A 24,104-nucleotide genomic window follows, 5' to 3' on the forward strand; every position below is an offset into this window, starting at 1 on the left:
AAAAGTTGGAAGATGACACCCGAAAAGGTTACTTTGACACAGAACAGCGGCGTGTCTCCATCTGATTTATCTGGGTCATAAAACAGCTGCTGGCTTGTATTGTTTGATTGCTCTCAGTGGGCAAGCAGGTGTGAATGGCAGGTATGATGCATCTGCACATGGAAAGGAATAGCCCAAGAGAGCGAGGGATGGTCAAAGTTAATAATTTTGCTTTGAATTGCCATAGAAAGGTTAGGAAAGCTATTGTTGTATGGACTTTCAGTAACAGGGGAGATAAAACAAGAGATAATTAGCATGTTCTGCATTATACACACACACACACACACAGCGCCGCTTTTTAGGTGTCAAACGCTTGTCCCATAAATTATTTATTTATATTTTTAAAATAGTATTTAATTATTAATAATAGTAATATTTACTGCTAGCAAATAATATTCAATATACTCGTAAGGCAATTTCTAGCTCACCTTTCACCATAAGATTCCACAGCAGGTTGCAATACCGTAAAACAGTAGAACAGTGTTGCAATAAAACTGAATTTAGTACCGTTTATAAAAGCAGATACAATCCCACATGTTCTTAAAAGCATACAAGGAGCCACAAACCAAACTCCTAGCCTGCGGCAGTGTCAAAACTCCTTGTTGTTTAGTCGTTCAGTCGTGTCCAACTCTTCGTGACCCCATGGACCAGAGCACGCCAGGCACTCCTGTCTTCCACTGCCACCCGCAGTTTGGTCAGGTTCATGTTTGTAGCTTCGAGAACACTGTCTAACCATCTCATCCTCTGTCGTCCCCTTCTCCTTGTGCCCTCCATCTTTCCCAACATCAGGGTCTTTTCCAGGGAGTCTTCTCTTCTCATGAGGTGGCCAAAGTATTGGAGCCTCAGCTTCACGATCTGTCCTTCCAGTGAGCACTCAGGGCTGATTTCCTTAAGAATGGATGCATTCGATCTTCTTGCAGTCCATGGGACTCTCAAGAGTCTCCTCCAGCACCATAATTCAAAAGCGTCAATTCTTCGGCGATCAGCCTTCTTAAAAGCATACAAGGAGCCACAAACCAAACTCCTAGCCTGCGGCAGTGTCAAAACTCCTAATTAGTTATAAAAAGCCGAGGTGAACACAAGAGTTTTCATACGGTGTCAAATGACAAAAGTGTTGTAGCCAGTTGTGCCTCTAGGGAGAGGACATTCGGGGGGGGCAGCTTTTGCAGGGCGCAAAGGGCCCCATCGGGCCCCTTTATGCCATGTAATGTCATGTGCTCACCATGTCAGGTATCGCACACATGTACCGGGCACCCCCAATGGGGGGGGCAGAACTCTACACGCCTGCTGCTATTCTTTTTTATTAACACCCCCACACACATATCAGCATGCAAGGGTAATCAGTCGCTTCCTCATAGATTCACATATCAAGATACTACAGTGGTACCTCAGGTTACATACGCTTCAGGTTACATACGCTTCAGGTTACAGACTCCGCTAACCCAGAAATAGTGCTTCAGGTTAAGAACTTTGCTTCAGGATGAGAACAGAAATCGTGCTCCGGCAGTGCGGCAGCAGCAGGAGGCCCCATGAGCTAAAGTGGTGCTTCAGGTTAAGAACAGTTTCTGGTTAAGTACGGACCTCCGGAACAAATTAAGTACTTAACCCGAGGTACCACTGTAATGCTCTCTTTCCTATATATTCCTCCGAAGCTTCAAATAAAGCCAGCAGCCAATAAATATGGCTTGTTTAACTGTCCATCTTTATGCCAGAGCTACATTAGTGCAAAGTGCTGCAGTGGCGCAGTGCCCGTTCTTATTTAACTCAATCAAATATTAAAGCACTCTAGTTCCCCACCACCACCACCCACCACAGACTTTTGACCCCAAGCATTTCAAAATATGCTAAAGTGAGGGCAGAGTTGTGCTCATAGTACCATGACCTAGATTATAATTTTCAAGAACTCACGCATGCTTTATCTATTGATTCCAGTGTGCAATTCATATATTACTTTGAAAAGTGAGGTTATGAATCTTACTATGACTCAAAGAGCTGAGATTTAAGGTAATTAGTGATATTATATGGGTCAGCTTTTGACATATCAGCTTGCAGCAAAATCCTATGTGTGTCTACTCAGAAGTCAGTTCCATTTTATTATGTGGAATTCAATCTTAGGTAAGTTTGCATAGGACTATGCCTGTTAGTGACTAGAATTAGCCATGTGGTAAGAATTGCGCATATCTCATTGTGTAGCCACATCAATGATGTTTTGTGGGTTTTAGGGTTCACATTCTCCCTTATTTGTATGTTAGAATCTTAATAACTATACTGTAAGAAGTATAAAAAGGTTAGGTGAGTATACTCACATAGCCTCCCAACATTATAACATTATTAGCATTATTTTTTAAATAAATATCTTTATTTTGTTTTGTAACATTTAAACGTTCCATGAAAATCCACTTTAATACAAATAGTCTGGGATTACATCAGATGACGTTGTGTCAAGAAGTGTATCTTCTTCACAGCTTTTGTTCTTGGTCTTAAGCAAAATCTTTGAGGAAGAAAAATAACTTATACTCTTAACGTTGGAAGCATTAAGATAAATTCAGCAGTGTAAACAAGTTTTGACGGATGCAATAATGGATTACTGAATGGTTTAGTTTATGTAAAATATGCAGGGATTTATATATGCAAAATGAACCATGGAAAGAGAAGAAGGAAAGTCATTGACATTTTAAGGTTGTTTAAATGAAACTGTAAAACAGAAAATTTAATAAAAAAAAATATGCACAACAAATGATTTATACTCTTTAGACATAAAAGACAAAAGGATTAAATCTGGAGAAGATTCCGTTTGTATTTCTGAAACAGGTATTTGTTTAACTGGAAATGCTGTCTATTATACTCAATTTCTTCCCTTCCTTTTTAGTTTATATTCAGTAGCAATTCAATTATTATGAACAGATGGTTACCATGGCCTTTATTTAATGCATGTGATTTCCTGGTACCCCTCTCTGCTTGTGTTTCATGATCAAAATGGATTTCCTTGCATATTAAATTTTAGTCTCTGTGCCACGTGCATGTTCAATGAAATTCTCACCATGACATGTTTACAGGCATAAATTCCCATTGCATCACTTTATTAATATTACAGTATATTATTTGTTTGGTCAGCTTTAATTGACCCAGGCATTGTAATTGTGATTGTGTGTGTGTGTGTGTGCATGTGTGCTGTAACAATGATGTTCCAGTATGTTTTATGCAGTTGCTTCTGATTGGTTGTAAACCCTTTGGGGACTCACATGAATATGAAGTGCCATAGAGATAAAACAAATGAGTAAATAATTAATCAAACCAGAAACTAAAATGCTAAATGGCAAAACTGAGTGGCTACCTGCTACAAACCACTGTTCCTTCCACAGTTCTGAATGTTCCCTAATGCTTGTTATTCCTCCTGGAAAATCAAATATTTAAACAATATCCCTTTGCCAAGAATTATTGCTAGGTTTTACAAGGGGTGGTGTTGTAATACTGGGACAGATGGTCTTTTTTATTTTTATTTTTCTTCTTTTTGGAGCTCAAGTTCTAAAGCACTACGCTGGTACCTCGGGTTAAGTACTTAATTCATTCCGGAGGTCCGTTCTTAACTTGAAACTGTTCTTAACCTGAAGCACCACTTTAGCTAATGGGGCCTCCCACTGCTGCTGTGCCGCCGCCACGTGATTTCTGTTCTCATCCTGAAGCAAAGTTCTTAAGCCGAGGTAATATTTTAGGGTTAGCGGAGTCTGTAACCTGAAGCATATGTAATCCGAAGCGTATGTAACCCGAGGTACCACTGTAGTGACGTATATACACTGCCACTCATTCAAGAACAGAAACCTTTTTAAACTTTAAAATGGCCACATCCTGACTTGAAGATAAAAGGTTCTTGCATAACTTGGGATGGGTTTAACTCCTGCTTAGCATTTGTTCACATTAGCAGCTTAAAATGTGGCATGGTCACCCCCATATTTTGAACCCCATTTGCACGGTGCTCACATCAGATAAGGGGTGAGGAGGCCTTCACCTGATGCACAGAATGCTTTGGGTTTCCCAATCATGCAACCCCATTAGAAGTTCTATTCATGAAGCTGTCATCTGTGCATGGCCAATGGCAGAGGAATGGGGAGAGCACACCACCCCCGGCACCATCCGGGAGGGGGGTACCATCGCAGCTGCCCCCAGACAGGCACCGCACACGCCCTCACCATTCTGGGAGCCACGCCCCCAGGATGCATGCCACATGCCACGGGGCGACGTGCCACGCCCCGAGGATGCGCACCATAGGGATGTGCACCACCCACGCCTGCTCTCCACCCCTGGTGCCAGAGCATGCAGCTTCGCCACTGTGCATGGGTGCTCATCTGCACATGCACAGCTGCTGTTAAGATATGTTCACATTACCTCTAACTTCAAATCCAGTTTTCTAGTTGGATTGAAGCAGTGCTGGTCAAGAAATGGGAGAATCAATATGGATTGTGGCTAATGTCATGTGCGAGTGCACTGAAAGCATAGTCCACGGTTATGTGAATATACTCCTAGTCAGTTCATCTTCCTCAAATTAAATTGGCTAGTGACGTTGTAGAGAGCTAGGTGGCTTAAACTTTTGCATTTCACCACCTAGCCTCTACTTTATCAAGAACTGTTGCCCTGGTGCTTATCCTGTCATTGACATTCTACTCAGTGTTGATCCAGAGCAGATTCCAACATATAGTTAGCAGAGTAACAACTTAAATGTGTTGCGGGATTCCCAAAAAATAGACCAGGGGCAATTATATTTCATCCAGCAGAGCTTTACTGCTACAGAGGCAAATGGTCACAAATCCAATACAATGGTACCTCAAGTTACAGACGCTTCAGGTTACAGACGCTTCAGGTTACAGACTCCGCTAACCCAGAAATACTACCTCAGGTTAAGAATTTTGCTTCAGGGTGAGAACAGAAATTGCATGGTGGCGGGAGGCCCCATTAGCTAAAGTGGTACCTCGGGTTAAGAACAGTTTCAGGTTAAGAACGGACCTCCAGAACGAATTAAGTTCTTAATACGAGGTACCACTGTACATTCACAACTGGCACAGTCCAAAAAAAATCCAGTTGCAGCAGACTTAACTTAAACTTAAGGTAAAGGTAAAGGTACCCCTGCCCGTACGGGCTAGTCTTGCCAGACTCTAGGGTTGTGCGCTCATCTCACTCTATAGGCCGGGAGCCAGCGCTGTCCGCAGACACTTCCGGGTCATGTGGCCAGCGTGACAAGCTGCATCTGGCGAGCCAGCGCAGCACACGGAACACCGTTTACCTTCCCGCTAGTAAGCGGTCCCTATTTATCTACTTGCACCCGGAGGTGCTTTCGAACTGCTAGGTTGGCAGGCGCTGGGACCGAAGGACGGGAGCACACCCCACCGCGGGGATTCGAACTGCCGACCATGCGATCGGCAAGTCCTATGCACTGAGGTTTTACCCACAGCGCCACCCGCGTCCCTAACTTAAACTTACAATAACTTATAATAAGTCCAAACCTTAACACTAAGCATACTATGTACAGAACACCACACCAGAAGGAAAAGAGATAGAAAAAGAAACTGAAACCCAGGCTCCGTCTGGCCCTACTTTTATAGTGGGCATGGCCTTGACAGAAAGAGATAAGAGAGCCAGTTTAAGCCAGCTGTACTCAGCTTCTCTGAAGGAATAACCCAAACACCATGAACCTTCTGCTTGTTTCTTTCACCAAGAGAAGCTTCCAGAACCCTCTTGAATAAATTAGAATAGGAAAGATCTCTACATATTGGATGTGTATTTTCTGCACTAAAAAATGCAAACTGACACATCTATCCCACCAGTTAGCATCACTTCATAAACATCTGCTTGGCTGACGAAGGTTTCAAGGCTAGTGGGAAAGAGGGAAAAATATATTCTCTTACCTACCCCATCCTATAGCCTCCCTGTTCCCACCATCTCATGAGCCCTAAACAGTACTGCAAGGCTCCTGTACCAGGTTTATGTAATCTGCATTGGCAATTGGAGAAGTGTTTTGAAGATTATCTCAGGAATGAGAAGATTTAAAAGTTCAAACACCTTATGTAGTCATTCTTTATTAAAAGAAAGATGTGGGCACACCCACCAGTGGGCTACATAGGCATGTTTCTAAGTATAGCAGAAGGATGAGGGTTTTGAATGACAGGTAAATAAATACTGCTACACTTCACAGTATACAATTCCTAGACCTTTATTGCTACCCAGCCTACTCAAAACCACCTCCATGAAACTATTTTAAAGAATTTATCTGCTTTCTGCACCACACACCTGCAGGTCCTCCAACTTCACTGCCTATTTAAAAATGCTTGTGTTTAAATAGCAATTCTTACCGATTTATCTTTCATCTTAGAAAAATAAAAGCAGAAGCACACAGCAGAGCTTTAAAATCAGCAAAAGCACTGATAAACACTACTGAAAATTGCAGTTGGCTCTCTTTTCACGTGAGGCTTGTGCATATTCAGAAATCAAAACCATCCATTAGTATAATATCGTTTTCTTAGTACACATTACTTTCAAGGCTGAAACGGTGCTTCCACAATAGAAGATCACCGAGAAATTGCTGTGGTTTGTTCACTCACTTTTTGCAAGACATCCATACAACACCATCATGCAATTACAGCCTTTTTGAATTTCCTCTGTGGTTCTTCTATCTTCTCTCAGACCACAGAAACTCTGACATTTTTTTAGAAGGACGGAAGAGTTTTGCAGTCTCCATTGGTATAAATGCTGTTAGCACTACTATATTTTTAACGACATGTGGTTTTGAGATGGGCAGTGATTAATAAAAAACAAAGTGCAATGGTTTGGACATCACGCTACGTCAAGGCTCATGGTTTGTTGCTCCTTGCAAGACAAAAGAAAGAGCAAAATAAGAGCACTTGAGCTGTGTGATTGTGCACATTGTGGGTTAAACAAACCACACAACTTTGCTTAGCTTTATGTGTGAATGTGGCCATTGTGTCAATTATTTAAAAAATATAATACACAAAATAAATGTAATTGAGTGGTGATAATAATTTCTACGCATCATACAAGCCTGTGCTGTTGGTGAAAGTCTTCTTGAGCCTGACTGGTTATTTTCAAATGCAATAAACTGTTTACTTACAATGAAATGTTCTTATTAACATATGGTCTACCTAACAGTTGCAATGCTGGGCACAGAAGGGTTTGTTCTGATTTAAATATAGCATGTTATATATAAATAATAATAATACCAACAGTAGCAATTACAAGAGATACCCGTTTAACTTACCAGCATAAAAGAGGATGCTAACAAAAGTGTATTTTCAGTTTTTTGGAAACACACATAGAAATAGAAATTAGAACAAAAAGACGCTAGAAGAAGTAGGATAGGCCAGTCGGTAGAGCATGAGATTCTTAATCTCAGAGTCATGGGTTTGAGGGTTGCCCATGTTGGGCAAAAGATTCCTGCATTACAGGGGGTTGGACTAGATGACCCTTGTGGTCCCTTCCAGCTCTATGATTCTAAGTATCATGCTGGACCACACAAAAAAGGATAATGTGAGCCAGCACTAAATATATCACATGGCCATTGAGATGTCCCAGGGAAGCTTACAAAGACTGCACAATAGAGATAGTCTCACGGAGTATAGTGTGCTACAAGGGTTATTGGAATGTGCCTTGAAAAAGTACACCATGTTAGACACATCCACTATTCTCTCTCTCTCTTATTTTAGTTATAAGTTAAATATAAAAGATAGGGGGAAAGTAGAAACATTTTTAAATGAGTTTACAGAATATCAGGTATCAAATACATACAAAATCTTAAATAACGCAGGAAAAATAGGCTGCATTTACAATCTTATACAGACTTACCTGGAAGTCCAATTGGGATTGACTTCTTAGTAGATAGGTACTGACAGAGACTTGCCATAGTTCATGTCATCGTCATAAATCAACTTCATACCATAGAATCAATCCATTTAACTGGGTTCTTTAATTGTGCCATATTTTGGATGTGGTTGGATGGTGTCTTGAACCTTCTGATTTCAGTACATGTAACGTCCTTGGCGCTGTGGGTTAAAGCCTCAGTGCCTACGGCTTGCCGATCGTAAGGTCGGCGGTTCGAATCCCCGTGGTGGGGTGCGCTCCCGCTGTTCGGTCCCAGCGCCTGCCAACCTAGCAGTTCGAAAGCACTCTCGGGTGCAAGTAGATAAATAGGGACCGCTTACTAGCGGGAAGGTAAACGGCGTTTCCGTGTGCGGCTCTGGCTCGCCAGAGCAGCGATGTCACGCTGGCCACGTGACCCAGAAGTGTCTTCGGACAGCGCTGGCCCCCGGCCTCTTGAGTGAGATGGGCGCACAACCCTAGAGTCTGTCAAGACTGGCCCGTACAGGCAGGGGTACCTTTACCTTTACCTTTAACGTCCTTCAAGTATACTCAAGGTACACCAGTGATGACTTACAAAGCCCTAACAACTTGGCACCTGCATTTTTGAAGGAGCATTCCTCCAGCATGAATCTGTCCATGTGCTAAGTTCAGCGGCTGATGCACTGAATTCTGGTGGTCCCACAACATAGGGAAATCTGAAATTCAGCAACCAAATGGCCTATTCTGCGGGGGGTATGTGGAATGTCCTCTCCCATAATTTACCACTGGCATGGTGATAAGCTTTCAGCATCTCTTGAAGACCCATTTGCTTCAGTAGGACCTTATGGAGCACAAATGCCTGCCTAAGTTTTGGTACTATCATGTCTGACCAATATATTTTGCTGACTGAGGCAGAGCAACAGATGAAGACTCCCTTTGCAAGTCAAGGTGCATGGTAGGAAGGCCCATAGCTCAAAGACAGAACATCTGCCTTGCATGCAGAAGGTTCCCAGTTCAATCCCCAGTCGGAAAGATTCCTTCATGAAACCCTGGGCAGTTGCTGCCAGTCAGTGTACACAATAATGAGCTAGACTAGACCAATGCTCCTCCTCAGCACAAGGCATTTTCCTATGTTTTCTACTGTTTATTGCGATAATTTTTAGGCCACATAGTACAATGGTTTAGACACATTTTTATTTCATTTATTCATTTAATAAGAATGCTTTTAGGCTGCCCTTCATCCTCACAGATACAACAAGTGTATATGTTTTTTAACCATGAGTGCAATAAAACAGCAAGACCGAACTGTCAGTAAATCTTATGAATAACTTTGGAAACCTAACTTATTCTCCTAGTTGCATATTATATGGAAAAAGGAAAAATCCATTCTTGAAAAACAAAAACATCCACGTCAACCAGTCTCACGTTTGTCACTTCAATATTTTCTTGCTCTTCTTGATTCTTTTAAACTTTCCTGTCTTTTATTCACTTTTGCACGCCGTGCTTTGAATCTAGCGGTATCCCCCACTCACACTTACTCCCTGTTTGCATTCCTTTTCCACTGTCTGTTCATTTCTATTTTTTCTAGTTTTGGCTGTATTTCCGAAGTCTACCTCCCCTTTTATTTTATTTTCTTCAACCAAGAGAACTTCGTCTTATTTTGTTATATTTTCTTCTTCTCAGATTTCATCATTTCCTAACTTTCACTGTGTTCACTTGTCAAATATTGCTGACATTTGCTCTTTTCTTTCTGTTTATTCTGCCCACACTTTGGCTCATTCTCTTATTTTATCCTGATTGGATAATTGTTATGCTCTTTTAGTTGCTTTTTCCTTATGCGCACCTTAAGCTTTTTGTTTGTGTTTTGCATTCCATTACCTACCCTTTTCTATATAATGATCATGTATTCACTTTCATTCTCTAGTTCTGACTTAACTTTTATTTTTAGTTTCACTTTGCTAAATGCTGTATCCTTCCCACCACTTCATGCTTCTTCCTTCCTCACATCTATGGAATGCTTTTTACCAGCTAATTTACTCACTTAATTAGTTTCTTAACATTTCTTTAAATGTTCCTTATCATTCCTTAATGGAAAAAAATATCTTTATGTCAGCTAGCTTATGCCTAATTATTTCTGTTCATCTGTTCCTCCTCCAGTTTTCAGTCTCTTAGTTATACTTATAGTTTTGCCTAATTAGAATGCAAGCCCTAATGGACAAGGTCTGTCTATTTATACTCACTGCATCAGGCCTAGATTCTTTAGACATTTCACAATTATATTGTTACAATATCACTTGCAACAAAATATTGCTGTGTATCACAAGGTGGCTACGTGTGCATCACCAAAAAAGTATCTTTGGGGGTAAGTGTGCTGAGTTCAAGAGTTGGGTAAGAGTGTTGAGTTATAGCTCAACCCACTGGGGCAGCAGAAAGCAAATGTGTTCCAACATCTATGTGACAGTTCTTCAAATGCAGTCGTACCTTGGATCCAGAATGCCTTGGTACTCGGACGTTTTGGCTTTTGAACGCCGCAAACCCGGAAGTGAGTGTTCCGGTTTGAGAACGTTCTTTGGAACCCGAATGTCAGACTGGGCTTCCACAGCTTCCTGTAGCCAATCAGAAGCCATGCTTTGGTTTCCGGACATTTTGAAAGTCAAACTGGCTTCCAGAACAGATTCCGTTCAACTTCCAAGGCATGACTGTATTTGAAAATGGTCACCATATCGCCTCTTAATCATCTCCTCTCCAGACTGCACATACCCAACTTCTTCAATATTTAAATATTCAAACATTCCAAGATTTTATTCCCCACAACTGGGACAAATTGTGCTACATTTACCTTTTGCTTACGTAGCTTTCTATCATGATACTAATAGCTATGCACACTTGCCTTCACAGCCCCCACCCCCGATTCGGGAATGAAGACTGCCATTCAATGGGGAAGGGGGTGTTAGGGGGGAAAACTCTCAGAGGTTTCACTGCACTTGAACTAAAATCCTTCCGACAAAACACCTGTGTTTTCAGGTTGCCATCCCGTTTGAAAGGGCTTCCTTCCACATGAGCAATTCCTTAACAGTCCTCACATAGGAGTTTCCGTTTCAGAGAGTCCAGACACTGGCTTTAACGAGTGGGCACAGTCAGAAGCCATAGGATCACCTGGTGTCTGCATCATCTATGCAGCCTTTGATAGCATGTGGCTTTCTCCTTGATCAACAGAGCAGAAGAAGATTTGGTAGTATCCTTTCTAGCTACAGCTGCTGTTAAGAAAGACCTCTTTCCTATGGAAAGCTGGGCTGAAGGTTCGTGCTTTATAGATGAGCATGTGCGTAAGAAAAACGAAGTGCATTAATTGTAGAGCTGGACATCTGGTGGAGAGCATTGTGCTGGAATGTGGGTTTCCTTGAGTAATTGTTTAGAACCTCGGAACTTCAGCAGGACTCTTCAATAACATATGTGCTTTGAGTCAATTATGTTTTATCATGCACTGTAAGGATTCAGAGGGGAAGTCAGTTCAGAAGAAGCTGCCTTATGCTACATGTTCATCTAGCCCGGCCTAGTATTGTCTAAGGACCACCTGACTTCTTATGTTTCACCTGTATTGCTGAGGTCTTCCAATGGGGCATTTTCAGCAGTCCCACATACTCCTGAAGTCTGGCTGGCCTTGACCAGGGACTGACAAGCTCTGCTCTGTGGAGCTTCTTGCCAACGGAGGTTTGGCAAGAGTCATCCCCGCTCTCTTTCAGACGTCTTTTAAAAACTGTATTATTCAGACTGGCTGTTCAAACCTGAGAGTTTTGCTTAGTTTTTGTTTTGCTATCCAGCTTTTACTGGTGTGTTTGACATTTTTATTATGTTTACTGTAGTATTGCATTTTTAGGTAGTATACTACCTTGCAATGTTTCATATGAAAGTGTGGTCTATAAATATTTAAACAAATAACATAATGACTGAAAGTAGTGTATTTTTCTGTGTATAAGACTAGGTCCCCCCCCCCCAAATAAATAATGTCAAAAATTAGGGGGCGTCTTATACACGGATAGTGCCAAGGCCATTTTCTTAAATCCGAGTCCCCCAAAATAGTCTTGTACATGGGGGCGTCTTATAGATGGAAAAATACGGTAAGTTCATTTGAGTCTTTCCTGCCTTTTTGTTACCTAATCCTTTTAATTGCGGAGGAGAGGGACTGAAATTGGGACTGAGTTTGTGGGTGCCAGTCTCCCCCATGTCATGAGTTTCTGGGTGCCACACACTGAACCCCTGGATTCAGCAAATGTTAAAACATAATCCAGGCCAGTTTCCTGATGAGGAAATGACCTGGGGTGAAGGTGGGGAGGGGCTCTGTGCCAGACAGCAATTGCCCCCTCAACTCATGGTTAGTTTTTGAAGACAAAGGCAGAGTTGGAAGAAGGGTTTTAGAGTTGGAAGTTATGTGACTAGGAGAAGCAAAGCAGCAAGCAGGAGAGTCAGAGAGATGTTTGAGAGCAATGGTTGAGGTCTGTTTGGATCCAAGGCTGTGGCTATGGGAGAAACAAGTCCCTCTTGGGGTGCCAATGCTGTGAACTACACTATAGGCTCAGGTTATATATGTGTGTTGCTGTCGTTGGCATCCATCTGTCTCGAGAGACAATAGAGTGCACCTCCTCCAGTGGTAAAGTCAAACCATTGTGTTAGCAGCACTAAAATGACTTCCCTGGGGCACAAGTCTGAGCAGCGTGTATGGAGATCCTGTGCTGCCCAGATGATAAGACCCCCCCCCCCTTGGCCTCGCTGATGTGGTCCAAAGGAGAGCAGAACAATACGTTTGGCACCAGCTTAGTGGCCAGGAGTTGCCATAAGGAGGCATACAAGGTATAAACCATAGGTCATAAATACACCACAGTCTCCACAGTTTCCAAAAGAGAGAATGAACCTTGCGTAAAGCAGCTGGAACCCCCTGGAATCTCACACTGCTCAGAGATTTGGGGTGATGTGCAAACAGGACCCTACTGCATGTACAGAACTTTTATGGTTCCTCTCTACTTCAAAAGAAAGGTTTTCTCAGCAGGTAGCAAAGTTCTGAACCATATGCACAAAGGTACACAATGCACATTTAGGCTGAGAAAATAAGAGTCTGTGGCACCATAAAGACTAAATTGTTGCACTGCAGATTGTTGCTCAATCTAATAAGAGTTAAGGATAGCCCATTAACATCCATTTAGCATTGCATTTCATGCTGATCAATCTCTAAGGGCTTGTTCATTCACTTTTTAATATATTGCAAGATTTATGGTTCCCCAGATAGCAGTGGCCCAGTTTCACAGTCTCCTTCAAGAGGTACTGGATATCTTGTACAAGCTGGAAGCACAGTATGATAAAACAGCGACAATGACTGCAGCTATTCTTATCTTATGGCCATTCAGATTCTTTCTTTTATAGCTGTACTGTGCACCATGGTAGGAAAAATCAAGAATTTTTTAACTATGACACCCACCAAGGTATTGAATGATATGCATGGAAGATATCTAACTTGAACTCAGCAGAAAAACAGGCAGTAACTCACATGGAAGTGACAGAACCGCCTCTGATATACTAATGGTGTCTTGGAACAATTGTACTTTGCCTTCCATTTTCCTTCTAATACTTTTTACAAAGTGTTCAGTGCTGCTTCATTTTTAGAAACCCAGATTAGAGACCCAGATACTCAGAGGTAACACACGAAAGGGAATGAATACCTGATAACTAAAAGGAAATTAGTTGTTGAATTGCTGCAATGATGGCACCGGAGGTATCCTAGTTTACAGGAAAAACTTCTAATCTTGAGAATTTGCATTATGTCTAGAAAAAGGTAGAGACCTTCTTTGAAGTGGATGGTGTTAGCTTTGGCCATGATCCAAAAGACTGAGTGTTTGAAAGATGATTTACATGTGCCATTTGAAAGCAGCTCTTTGCCATTTCATAATCAACTGCAGAAGCACTGTGGTTTTCCTAAACTGTAGACTACTGTCCATTGCTGTTGCTTATATTAAGACAAGACTGAGGCTGGATCTACACAAGTAGCAGAATGAAGTTATGGAATCCTAAACTGGTAGGCTATACATTAGATATTGTAACCCAGCCTTCTCATGTAGTTCTTTTTAAACATTTGATATCATTAAAAATTGTATTTGGCACTCCTTACCTCCACACTTGATACAATTCTTTCCCCCCACCTCATTCTGCTGCACTTGAGGCTAATTCACAATATTTGTTACATGTGTGCTAAGCATTATGACAAGGCTTCCAAGCATACAAGTTCCACTTAACTTGTATGAACTCATTCAAACCAAATAACCACGCACAAGCTGATGCCAAGTTGCCTTTGTTTTTAGCACATGTGTAATGAATCAGGTCAAGTGCATGCATCTGTGTGGGCATGAGATGAATGAATGAAATGAGACACTGCAATACAGGGAGCTGGTTAGCACAGGAATTGTGTAGAAAAAGATTGTCGCTCCTGAACAAAACACTATATTGCATTGTGTTGCTGCTCTCAGATTATGAATCATTAGAGCTTTGCGTTTTCCCCAAACACGGATGTATGCAAAGGGTGCTGTTAATATAGGGTCATGGATAATTGTTTGCAAAAAAATAATAACAGAAAAAGGTCTCAATTTGTTAGAAGGCTAGTCTTGAAAAATGAACAATAATTACCTATCCAACCAGGTTGTGTATATATCTTTTATATTCTAGTGACTGGCTATTGTCAAGCAAAAGAGTTTAAATTCCAAATTAAGCTATAAGGAGGTGGGGAAGCATAGTTGAGACACTTCCATTGCCAAGAAAAAGAACAAACCAGACTTGTCCTACAATTATACTTACTTACTTACTTACTACGCCAAACCTTTATTAGGCATTACAAATATAGGCCATCATAAAACATCCATGTATAAATTTTTAAAATATATACAAATAAACAGCCATGTAAAAATATGTAACAACGAGGGTTTTCATTGGGGTTTCTTCCCACTAAATAGTGCCATTTCCCACTCTTAGAGATACTATTGATAAAAACTCAGCCACTTTTGCAGTTACTTCCGGTTTTATGTCAGACAGATAGAATCTGATATTTTCATTGTCCCGTGATGTTAGACTACCCCAAAAAGCATGGCCATAGCTGGCTGAGGCAGATACAAGAGAAACAATTCAACTTGTGTTTGGCCATTATTATCAGTTCAGCAGAACATTAAAAATATGCATAAATAACATATACAAAACAAGCCTCTTAAAAAGCAAAACAGTTTAAAAATCAATTAAAGCAATTAGATCAGGAAGTTCCGAGATCAGGGGAATGCTTGTCCAAACAAGGGTGTCGTTGAGAGCTGGCAGAATGCCAGTACTAAAGGGAGCCTCTCATAATTCAGCAGGGAAGCGATTCCACAACATAGCACCAGTTGTTGTGGGACTACAACTCCCATCATCCCTGGCCATTGTCCATGCAGGCTTGGATTGATGGGAGTTGGACTGCAACAACATGTGGCAGGCACATTTGCTATACCTACTCTAGGTAAAGGTAAAGGGACCCCTGACCATTAGGTCCAGTCGTGACCGACTCTGGGGTTGCAGTGCTCATCTCGCTTTATTGGCCGAGAGAGCCGGCGTACAGCTTCTGGGTCATGTGGCCAGCATGACTAAGCCGCTTCTGGCAAACCAGAGCAGTGCACGGAAATGCCATTTACCTTCCCGCCAGAGTGGTATCTATTTATCTACTTGCACTTTGACGTGCTTTCGAACTGCTAGGTTGGCAGGAGCAGGGAACGAGCAACGGGAGCTCCCCCAGTCACGGGGATTTGAACCACCAACCTTCTGATCAGCAAGTCCTAGGCTCTGTGGTTTAACTCACAGCGCCACCCGATCTATTATATCTTGCCTTTATCCATGAAAGAGAACAAAAGCTACCCAGATAACTCACATACCTTCTAGCTTAACTTCAGCTGAATATCTAGTAAATGAAAGCTTTTGCCTGGCTGAGACCCTGGGAAAGTTCTCATTATCTCTTTCACTCTCTCACATATGCTCTTATCTTTCTGGGGCATCAGAGGCCACAATGGTAGGATGAAAGTGAATTATAGTGCAATATTGTACAAGTCAGAGGTAATCCTCACTTCATCCCAGGTAAACGTTATGCATCCTTACATGTGGATAAGATTTCTAAATTACTTCCTGAGTCAATTGCAACTTTTTTGATTTGTTTTCAAGCAAATATTCTTACAGGAGAACACAATGTTGTTGTTATTGCCTATTTTGCTACTTTGTGATCTGATGTGTATGTTGATGGTCATGTTTTGTGACCAGAGTTGGGGGGGGGGATAGCATTTTGGTCCTTCAAACACAACTGGTGACACCAATAATAAACCATACTTGAGCTTCTACTAAGATCATGAGAATAGCTGCATCAGGCCAGCACCCTATTCTCATAGTAACCACCCAAATATCCACAGGAAACAGGACTCAAATACAACACTCACTCTCGGTCAGTAGGGTTAAAATGGGAGGGGGAAAAACAGAAGGAAAAACAAATGGGCATTCCAGAAATGTAGGTTTCTTTAGAAGCAAATTGCATTCTCATGTATAAAACAACTTACATTTCGACAAAACCTTGCTTGGGATTGTTCAACTGATATGACTGGCTTAACAATAAGCTCCAAAGCAAAATAAATCAGAACTTTTTATGTATCTGGCGTTTCTAGAATATATTGCTAAAGTGTTTTGCAAAAGGAGATTTTGCTAGCAAGAAATAACTTCATCATAACTGTGTAAGATAGATGTACACTCTAATGTCTTCACCACTATTCCCAGAACTCTGTGTGCTTTAAATATTAACACCATATTACAGATATATACGACTAAATTATGAATCCATGTAAAACATTAAAATATGAGCTATAGAGCTTTGAAACTTCACCCATGAAAGTTTAATACCTTCTGGAATGAATAAGTCAAGTAACTGTGCCAGTTCAGATTTAGTATGGCACAAAATTTTTACTGTCAGATTGTTTATAGGGAGAAAGAGTAGAACTGTTTTATAAGCACTCTCCTTGATATAAAACACTTTTATATTTTCATACGTAGGCATTTTTTATTATTATTTTAAGAGAATGATTAAGATAATTACACAACAAGGGGGGGGGGGTAATTCATTATTTACAAAAACAAATTCCCTTTGGGGAAGAGTGAATGCTCTCAAAATGAATATTATTCCCAGATTCATTTATATCCTGAAAGGACTTCCAGTTTTTATATCTGAACCAAGTGTGTTTGGTCCATCAGCCCTTTCAGCTTCCAAGATACCTGAGATATTGGAGCAATTGGACAACTCATTCAAAAATAAAAAGCCAGCAATTGCTTTTTATAGATATATATTAACAATACAAAAGTTCAATACGCAGACAGTAATTGGAATAAAGAGTTAGAACTTTCATTATCACCCAGGCAGTGGGAAAATGTATTTAAACAAAAGCAACATTGGACTAAGTCCCAGTGCAATCCACATCACTTATTTCATGGTACATATTTTTTACCTCCAAAAATCATATGCCTTCTTAAACTTCTGCCACAAATGAGGTTAGTGCGCACTGGTGCCAGAAAAATTTCAACGTTCAAACTGTATGTTGGAATAGGTTTTATTAAGTCTATCTGGTGTTAGATACTACCATAGCAACAATTTATAATGAGTTTCCCATATTACAAGACTTTAATACAGATGCGACCAAATATCTGGTCTTAAATTTATTTTATTCCATGTTTTTAACAGTTTATATGGAATCGAAGTGTGTTCCTGCTCTTGTTCTCCATCTTGGCTGTCAGTCCTGGCCTGGGAGGGCGGGACTATGACTGACTCCAGCTACAAACTCTGAGGCTGCTGAACAGATTCAGGTTGGGGGTATTGAGGATTTTATTGCTGCTATTGATATTAAATTTGTGTGTTTATTTTGTATCTTTATTATGATTTATGTGGAAAGTGTTCGGTTTGGCTGTGTGCTTTTTTGATGTTTTATTTATTGTTTACGACTACTTTTGTTGTGTTTGAATTGCATTGTTTTTATCTTGTAAGCCGCCTTGAGCATGGTTTTAAATAAAATGATGTATGTTTGCAGGTATGCCTTCTCTCCCACATAAGAAGGGATGCTTAAAGTGTATTTGAACCTACACATAGTCCCAAAATCATAATGTGACTATTTCATGCACTTCTAAAATAGGTTATAAAAAGGCACCAGTCAATATAAGCCACTGAGAATGGGAATTGCCCCATGACGTGTTTTGTATTTAGATATGATTGACTTTATGCTTTAACAAAGTCTAGTTAATATATATATATTTGTGGATGCTTACCTATTCCCCCCCCCCCCTGCTCATCCAGGCTTTTTCTACCTTGTTCAACTCCACTGGCTCCTACCCAGTGACTTCTGTTCTCCCAGTTCTGCTTCTGCCATTGCTCCTACTTCCCTGTGCCTGCAGATGCCAGGCAGCCTTCACAGTGCTACTTTCATTAGAATCTAATTCTGCAGCAAAAAGAGGAAGGCAGTGCTTCATAGCACTGAGATGCCATGAGACACGTTTCAGGAGTACGGATGGGATGGGATGGGATATAGGTGCAGTTTGTCAAATGGCAACTCACTGGAGGGTCTTTGCTCTTCATCCCACATTGAATAAGAAAGTTAGAAATTGCATGGATGACTTAGGCTGCAATCCTATACAGTGGACACTCGGGCTGCGAACATGATCCGTGCAGGAGGCACGTTCGCAACCCACAGCATTCACAACCTGTAACACTGTGTCTGTGCACGCGCGGGTTGTGATTTGGAGCTTCTGCACACGCGCAAAGTGCAATTTAGTGCTTCTGCACATGTGCGGGTGCCGAAACCCAGAAGTAACCTGTTCCGGTACTTCCAGGTTCGGCGCGGTGCGCAACCCGAAAACACGCAACCCAAAGCGTCTGTAACCTGAAGTATGACTGTATTAACTTATCAGGAAGTAAGTTTCACTGCACACAGTGGAACTTATTTCTGAGTAAAGATACACAGGGTCGTGCTGTTTTGGCGACTTGATTTCGTGATGATTGTGAAGTGTCAGGTACCAATGGCATATAGCTGTATTATAATAATGCCTATTGTATACCACCCTGGGGTCTGAAAAGATGGCGGGTAGTTTTAAAATATTTTAATAGTAACATACATAAATGTTTTCAGCTGAGATTTCCAGTTGCATATTACTAAATCTACCCCTGGATTATTCAGCACTGAAACAGGCTATTAATTGATCTTTTTCTTTTTCCCTTCATTGACTTCCCTGATGTTCTTACCCCACGTTATTTGGCCTTTACAAACTCCTTTTACACTTGTATCAATGTGTGTGGAAAGGGATGTCACATGACAGCACTGTCCTCCTCGTAGATCTGATTGGGAAGCTGCTGCACTCACTTATTGCCCCACCATTAGCCAACTAAAATACTGGCCCACTAGCTAAACCAAAGGTTGGTGTTTTCACAAACTCTCCACAATTAAATAAAATATTGCTTCAGGAGGAAGCTACTTTCAGATGAGATGGAGAAGGTCAGATAAATGTTCTAAACATTTTTCGCCTGTAAAAAAATTAAACTTGAATCTTTCTACTTAAAACGAATACTGTTTTCCAAAAAAAAACACCCTGTGGGTTTCTACCTTTCTCCCATCCCGTTTAGATTGCAGGTTGGCACACATACCCCCACAGAATTTTTGGAAATGCTTTATCCACGCAAACACAAATGCTCTGTCAAGTCATAAGCAACAGCTGTTACCATTAAATAATTATCCAGAATAATAATGCTCTTGAGACGGTATTTGCAAAACATTTCTTCATGTTTCAGAAGACGACGCTGCAAGCTTAGCCTCTTCCCAGATAATTAGTGCTAGGCTGTTCATTTCTTTGAACCAGGGCATCACTTTATTATTCTTCCTTTCAACTGCTTTAAATGATTCATTCCCACTCTCTAGCACCTACTGACAGAACCACAAATCCAAACTAGTATTTAAATTCCATTTTCAGTGTCACTTGCCTCCATACGATAACAATAAGTTTAACGTGGATCAAATAAGGATGCTGATTACCCAAATCTGTATGTGGGTTAAAAAGAAAAAGAAAAAAAGATTTTCCATCTCCTATTAGAGCACTACAGATGGCGCATCTTTCAATACTGCCTCCTACACATGTGAAACAAGGGGCAACAGCTCGATCCGTTTACAGCTTTCTTCCCTCAATATAAGAGGGTTGGTGGGCGGGAGGGAAGGAAGGAGGGGAGACCTGTGGGGAAGAGGAAGAAATATTTGGCGGTGTGTGGCTGCTGAGCTGAAGCGCTGAGGCACCAACCCAGCACACTCGCCCCAGTCTGACCCCTGCTCCCCAACACCAGCAAGAGAAAGACGCCAAGCAGGTGCCCCTTTTCCATAAGTGGCCACTCTCTCCTCTCCAACTTGCCACCTCTCCCGCAGAGGGACGGGATACCCCTCTGCCTTCCGGGATCAAGCCCTGAAACTGCCCAGTGGCGTAGCGTGGGTTGTCAGCACCCGGGGCAAGGCAAGTAATTTGCACCCCCTAACCCGTGGATTTGCGCCCCTAACCCTAACCCCCAGATGTTGCGCCCGGTGCGGCCGCCCCCCCCCTGCACCCCCCACGCTACGCCACTGAAACTGCCACACCGCTTTCTCCTTCCTGGCCAGGGGCGTTCTAACCAGGGGTGTGCCAATAAAAAAATGGGGAGGGGGAGATAACTCCCACCCTGCACAACTGATCACAAGACACATACCATTTGAATAGCAATACTCATCAACTTGGGAGGGGGCCCCGCGGACCCCTCATTTATTGGGAGGATCGAAGGGATCCTCGGGCCCCTAGGAGTTGGCTCCTGGGGTCCTAACTCTCCAGTCGCCAGCGCTACCTGGCCGTCTTTCCCCTCCCCATCCTCGCTCTAAAGCGAGACTGCTGGCCGCCCACACGGCTGTCTAGGAATGTCTCCTCTGCAGAACCACGATCTCTCTCTCTCTGCCGGGACCGCTCCGCGCACCCCCACAATCCCTTGCATCGCGCAGGACTTCGCCGGCCCTGCTGTGCCCCCTGCATTGCCTCGCCTGGCGACAAGCGCCCCGGCAGCTGGGCTGCTGCACCACCAGCTCCTCCTCCCCTCCCTTGGCCGCCCCCCGCCCCGCTTTGTCCAGGAACGCCTCCCTCAGCCTGGGCACCCCAGCGCCACCCTGCCTAGTGATAAGGGGGCCGCCGCCACCACCACCACCCTGACGCGCCAGCAGCAGCACCCAGGATGTCGCCCTCGCTGAAAGGCTCCGGAGCCCTGCATGGCTTTCCTCCCCTCACGCCCCGCCGCCTCCTCTTCCCCGGCGGCGCCCGCGCAAACCTCCCGCCTCCTCACCGTCCCAGCTCCGACTCCAGGTCGTAATAGTCGGCCAAGGTGTCTCTGTTGGAGCCGTCGATCCAGTAGTCCGGGACGACGGTGGGGCCGGCGGCGGCGGCGGCAGGGGTGCCCCCAGCCCGGCCCGAGGTCGGGGCAGAGGCGGCGGGGGCGGCGGTGGACGAGGTGGGGGCGGAGGAGGGCGACGACGAAGACGACGACGACGAGGGCATGGTGACTTTCAGCATGCTGCGGCGCGCGGCAACGGCGCGGGCGTCCGGCTCTTCAGGGGCTGAGGGGGAGCGAGAGGAACAAAGCGGAGGCTAAGCGAGAGAGGCGGGCTCGGCGGCGGCGGCGGCGGCTCCGAGAGAGCGGCGCTGCTTGCTGGCGCTGCCGGCGGCGGCTGCCTGAGGAGCCGGAGCTGCCGGCCAAACTTCGAGGCGGGCGCAGCAGCAGCAGCAGCAACAGAGGCGCTCGGAGACTGGCGGAACGGAAAGGGAGCTGGGGAGGAGGCTGCGGGAGGAGAGCGCGCGCGCCACCTCTAGCGCGCGCGCGCCCGGACACACCGAAAGTGTGTGTGTGTGTGTGTGGAGGGGGGGGGGCGTCGCCCCGAAGAGCAGCGGCTCTAGCCGAGCCCACCCCGTCTTCTTGGCAGCTGCCTGACGAGGAGGGCAAGTTGAGGTTGGGCGCAGCGCGTAACGTGAGGGAAGGCGAGAGGGCGCGCGCGCCTCTCTCTCTCTCTATCTCTGCGTGTACGAGTGAAGGCGCGCGCGCGTGTGTGCCAAGTGGACGGATGGTGGAGGGAGCCGGGCGGGCTTCAGAGGTTCCTTTCGTCGAATGAGGGGGTTGCCGCCGCTGCTGCCATCGCAACACACGAAGGCAGCAGCGGCTGGCAGCCGTCCCGGGCTCTGCTCGGCGCAGCCGCTGCCCTGCCTGCCTGCCAGCCACTCTCGCCGCGCGCGGGCGGGTGTGTATGCGAGACCCAGACAAGCCGGGCAGAGGGACCCCGCTTGGGGCGCTTTCCCGCAGGGCCCTAATGCCTTCCTAGCCCTGGTGGAAGGAGGCGGCTCGCGCTCCACACTCCGCTCCACTCTTGTGCGCTTCAGCAATGGAAGCAAATTAGAGACCCCTCGTCCTCCTTTCTCTACGAGGGTCAGGTTGCAAAGCCATCAGTCCCGCGCAAAAGGCGGTTTCCTTTGGATTCGAAACAGGGGTGCCAACTTGAACGAAATATTGGGGGGGGGGTGTCAATGAAGCTCCGCCCTGCATAATCGATCACAAGATCCAGCAAACTCACACAGTCACACCGCTTTTGAATGGCGATGCCCATAAACATGGGGGGCAGGGGCCCCCCAATATTTTATTGAGAGGGAGGCGAAGGGATCTCTGCCCCTAGGAGTTGGCTCATATGATACAAGAGGAAGATTTGGGGTTCTGGACCTAAGTATCAACCAACCCCATTGGTCGAGTATCACATGCTTTTACTAGGTTCAGCACGGGCAGTTTCACACACTAGGCAAAGGCCAACCCAGGTTGCCCACAAAACTTCCACGCAACCCATCACAACTCTCTAAGGAGTGTGCCATGTGATGTGATGCACATATTTGCAAATGTGCATTTGTCCTGCCATATTCATCCTACTTTTTTTAAGGCAAAGCTTTCCTATGCTAGAGTCTGCTTCACATGCAAGGAGTGTTATCCTCCATTGGAGAACATATATCGGGGTGATGTGAGCCGAATGGCTCGTGTGCATAATAACCAGCCACTGCACTCATTTACTGTGCCTTGTGGATTATGTGCACACAGTCTGACCATGCTTATAATGAATTACCAGTTGTTTCACTCCTTAGCTGTTGAACTCACGTCACCTCTAATACATGTATGTGCATATACATGTCTACACACGTGTAGAGAAGAAGGGATGGAAACAGTGGGGTCTAAGGACAATGAAATGTAAATAATACAGGATATAGCAATTTTGAGTAAATGCATGCAAAGTGACCATGCATGAGAGCAGGGACTGGTGAGACTGTCATCCCTTGGATTGATGGATGAATTGACACCTCTGGTGGGACTGGAAACCATTATCTTAGTTCAAGATAATGAACTTGATATATTCAATATTTCCAGTTCAGCAATTTCATGCTGCAGTCCCCTTTGAAATCACTTCGTTGGAGAACAGTGGAATATCCCGGGAGACCAAAATTATCTTCCTTCGGTTTCTTAATGTTGCCATTTCTGATACTAGACATGTGTCAATCTATTTGTTTGCACAGCAACTGACATGATGGTTCTATGTAGAAAGCTGCATGCTGAAAATACTTGGAAGGTAAGTACACTTTGACATGTTTAGGTGTACAATTAAAACATCGAAACCATATACATAAATTAATGCATTGCCAGTAAGCATTAGAAACAATGAAATTTAAGTGAAGAAGAGTGTAATGCAAAAACTAGCCCAGGTGACTTTTGGAGTAAGGTAGGTTGGAAATAAAAAGGTAAAACATGATGTCAAACAGCTGAGAAGTGATGCATTCTATTGGTGGCATGAAACTGCTGTACTCAGATTGATTGATATCCACAATTATGAACTATTGAAATTATAGTGTAAAAATCGGGCGGGGGGGAGTAGAATAAGGTGGTGCAGGTTTAAATATTACAGGTTTGCTGGCCACACCACAGAGGCTTCCTTGCTTTTTAAGGATTTGAACAGATTTTCAAGGTCTCTCTATAGTCAGTGAAGATTGTATCTGGCATTACCAAAAGGCATTAACTGCAATCATGTATGCCAAATGTGTGTAGTTCTGCTGCTGGTCTAGTAGTAACTTTG

General features: G+C 43.6%; 1 protein-coding gene across 2 annotated transcripts in view; it reads right to left on the bottom strand.

Moving 5' to 3' along the window:
- Positions 1-24,104, bottom strand: part of CAMK4 (calcium/calmodulin dependent protein kinase IV) — an 88,940-nt gene that overhangs the window by 64,046 nt on the left and 790 nt on the right. For both annotated transcript variants that reach the window (XM_083404184.1, XM_083404183.1), the window contains exon 2: positions 21,296-21,566. In XM_083404184.1, coding sequence (XP_083260310.1) covers positions 21,296-21,522 — 227 coding nt within the window. In that variant the 5' untranslated portion in view covers positions 21,523-21,566. The remainder of the gene's footprint in view (positions 1-21,295; positions 21,567-24,104) is intronic.

The sequence above is a fragment of the Podarcis tiliguerta genome (genome assembly GCF_965153285.1).
Source record: "Podarcis tiliguerta genome assembly, chromosome: 11".
Classification (NCBI taxonomy): domain Eukaryota; kingdom Metazoa; phylum Chordata; class Lepidosauria; order Squamata; family Lacertidae; genus Podarcis; species Podarcis tiliguerta.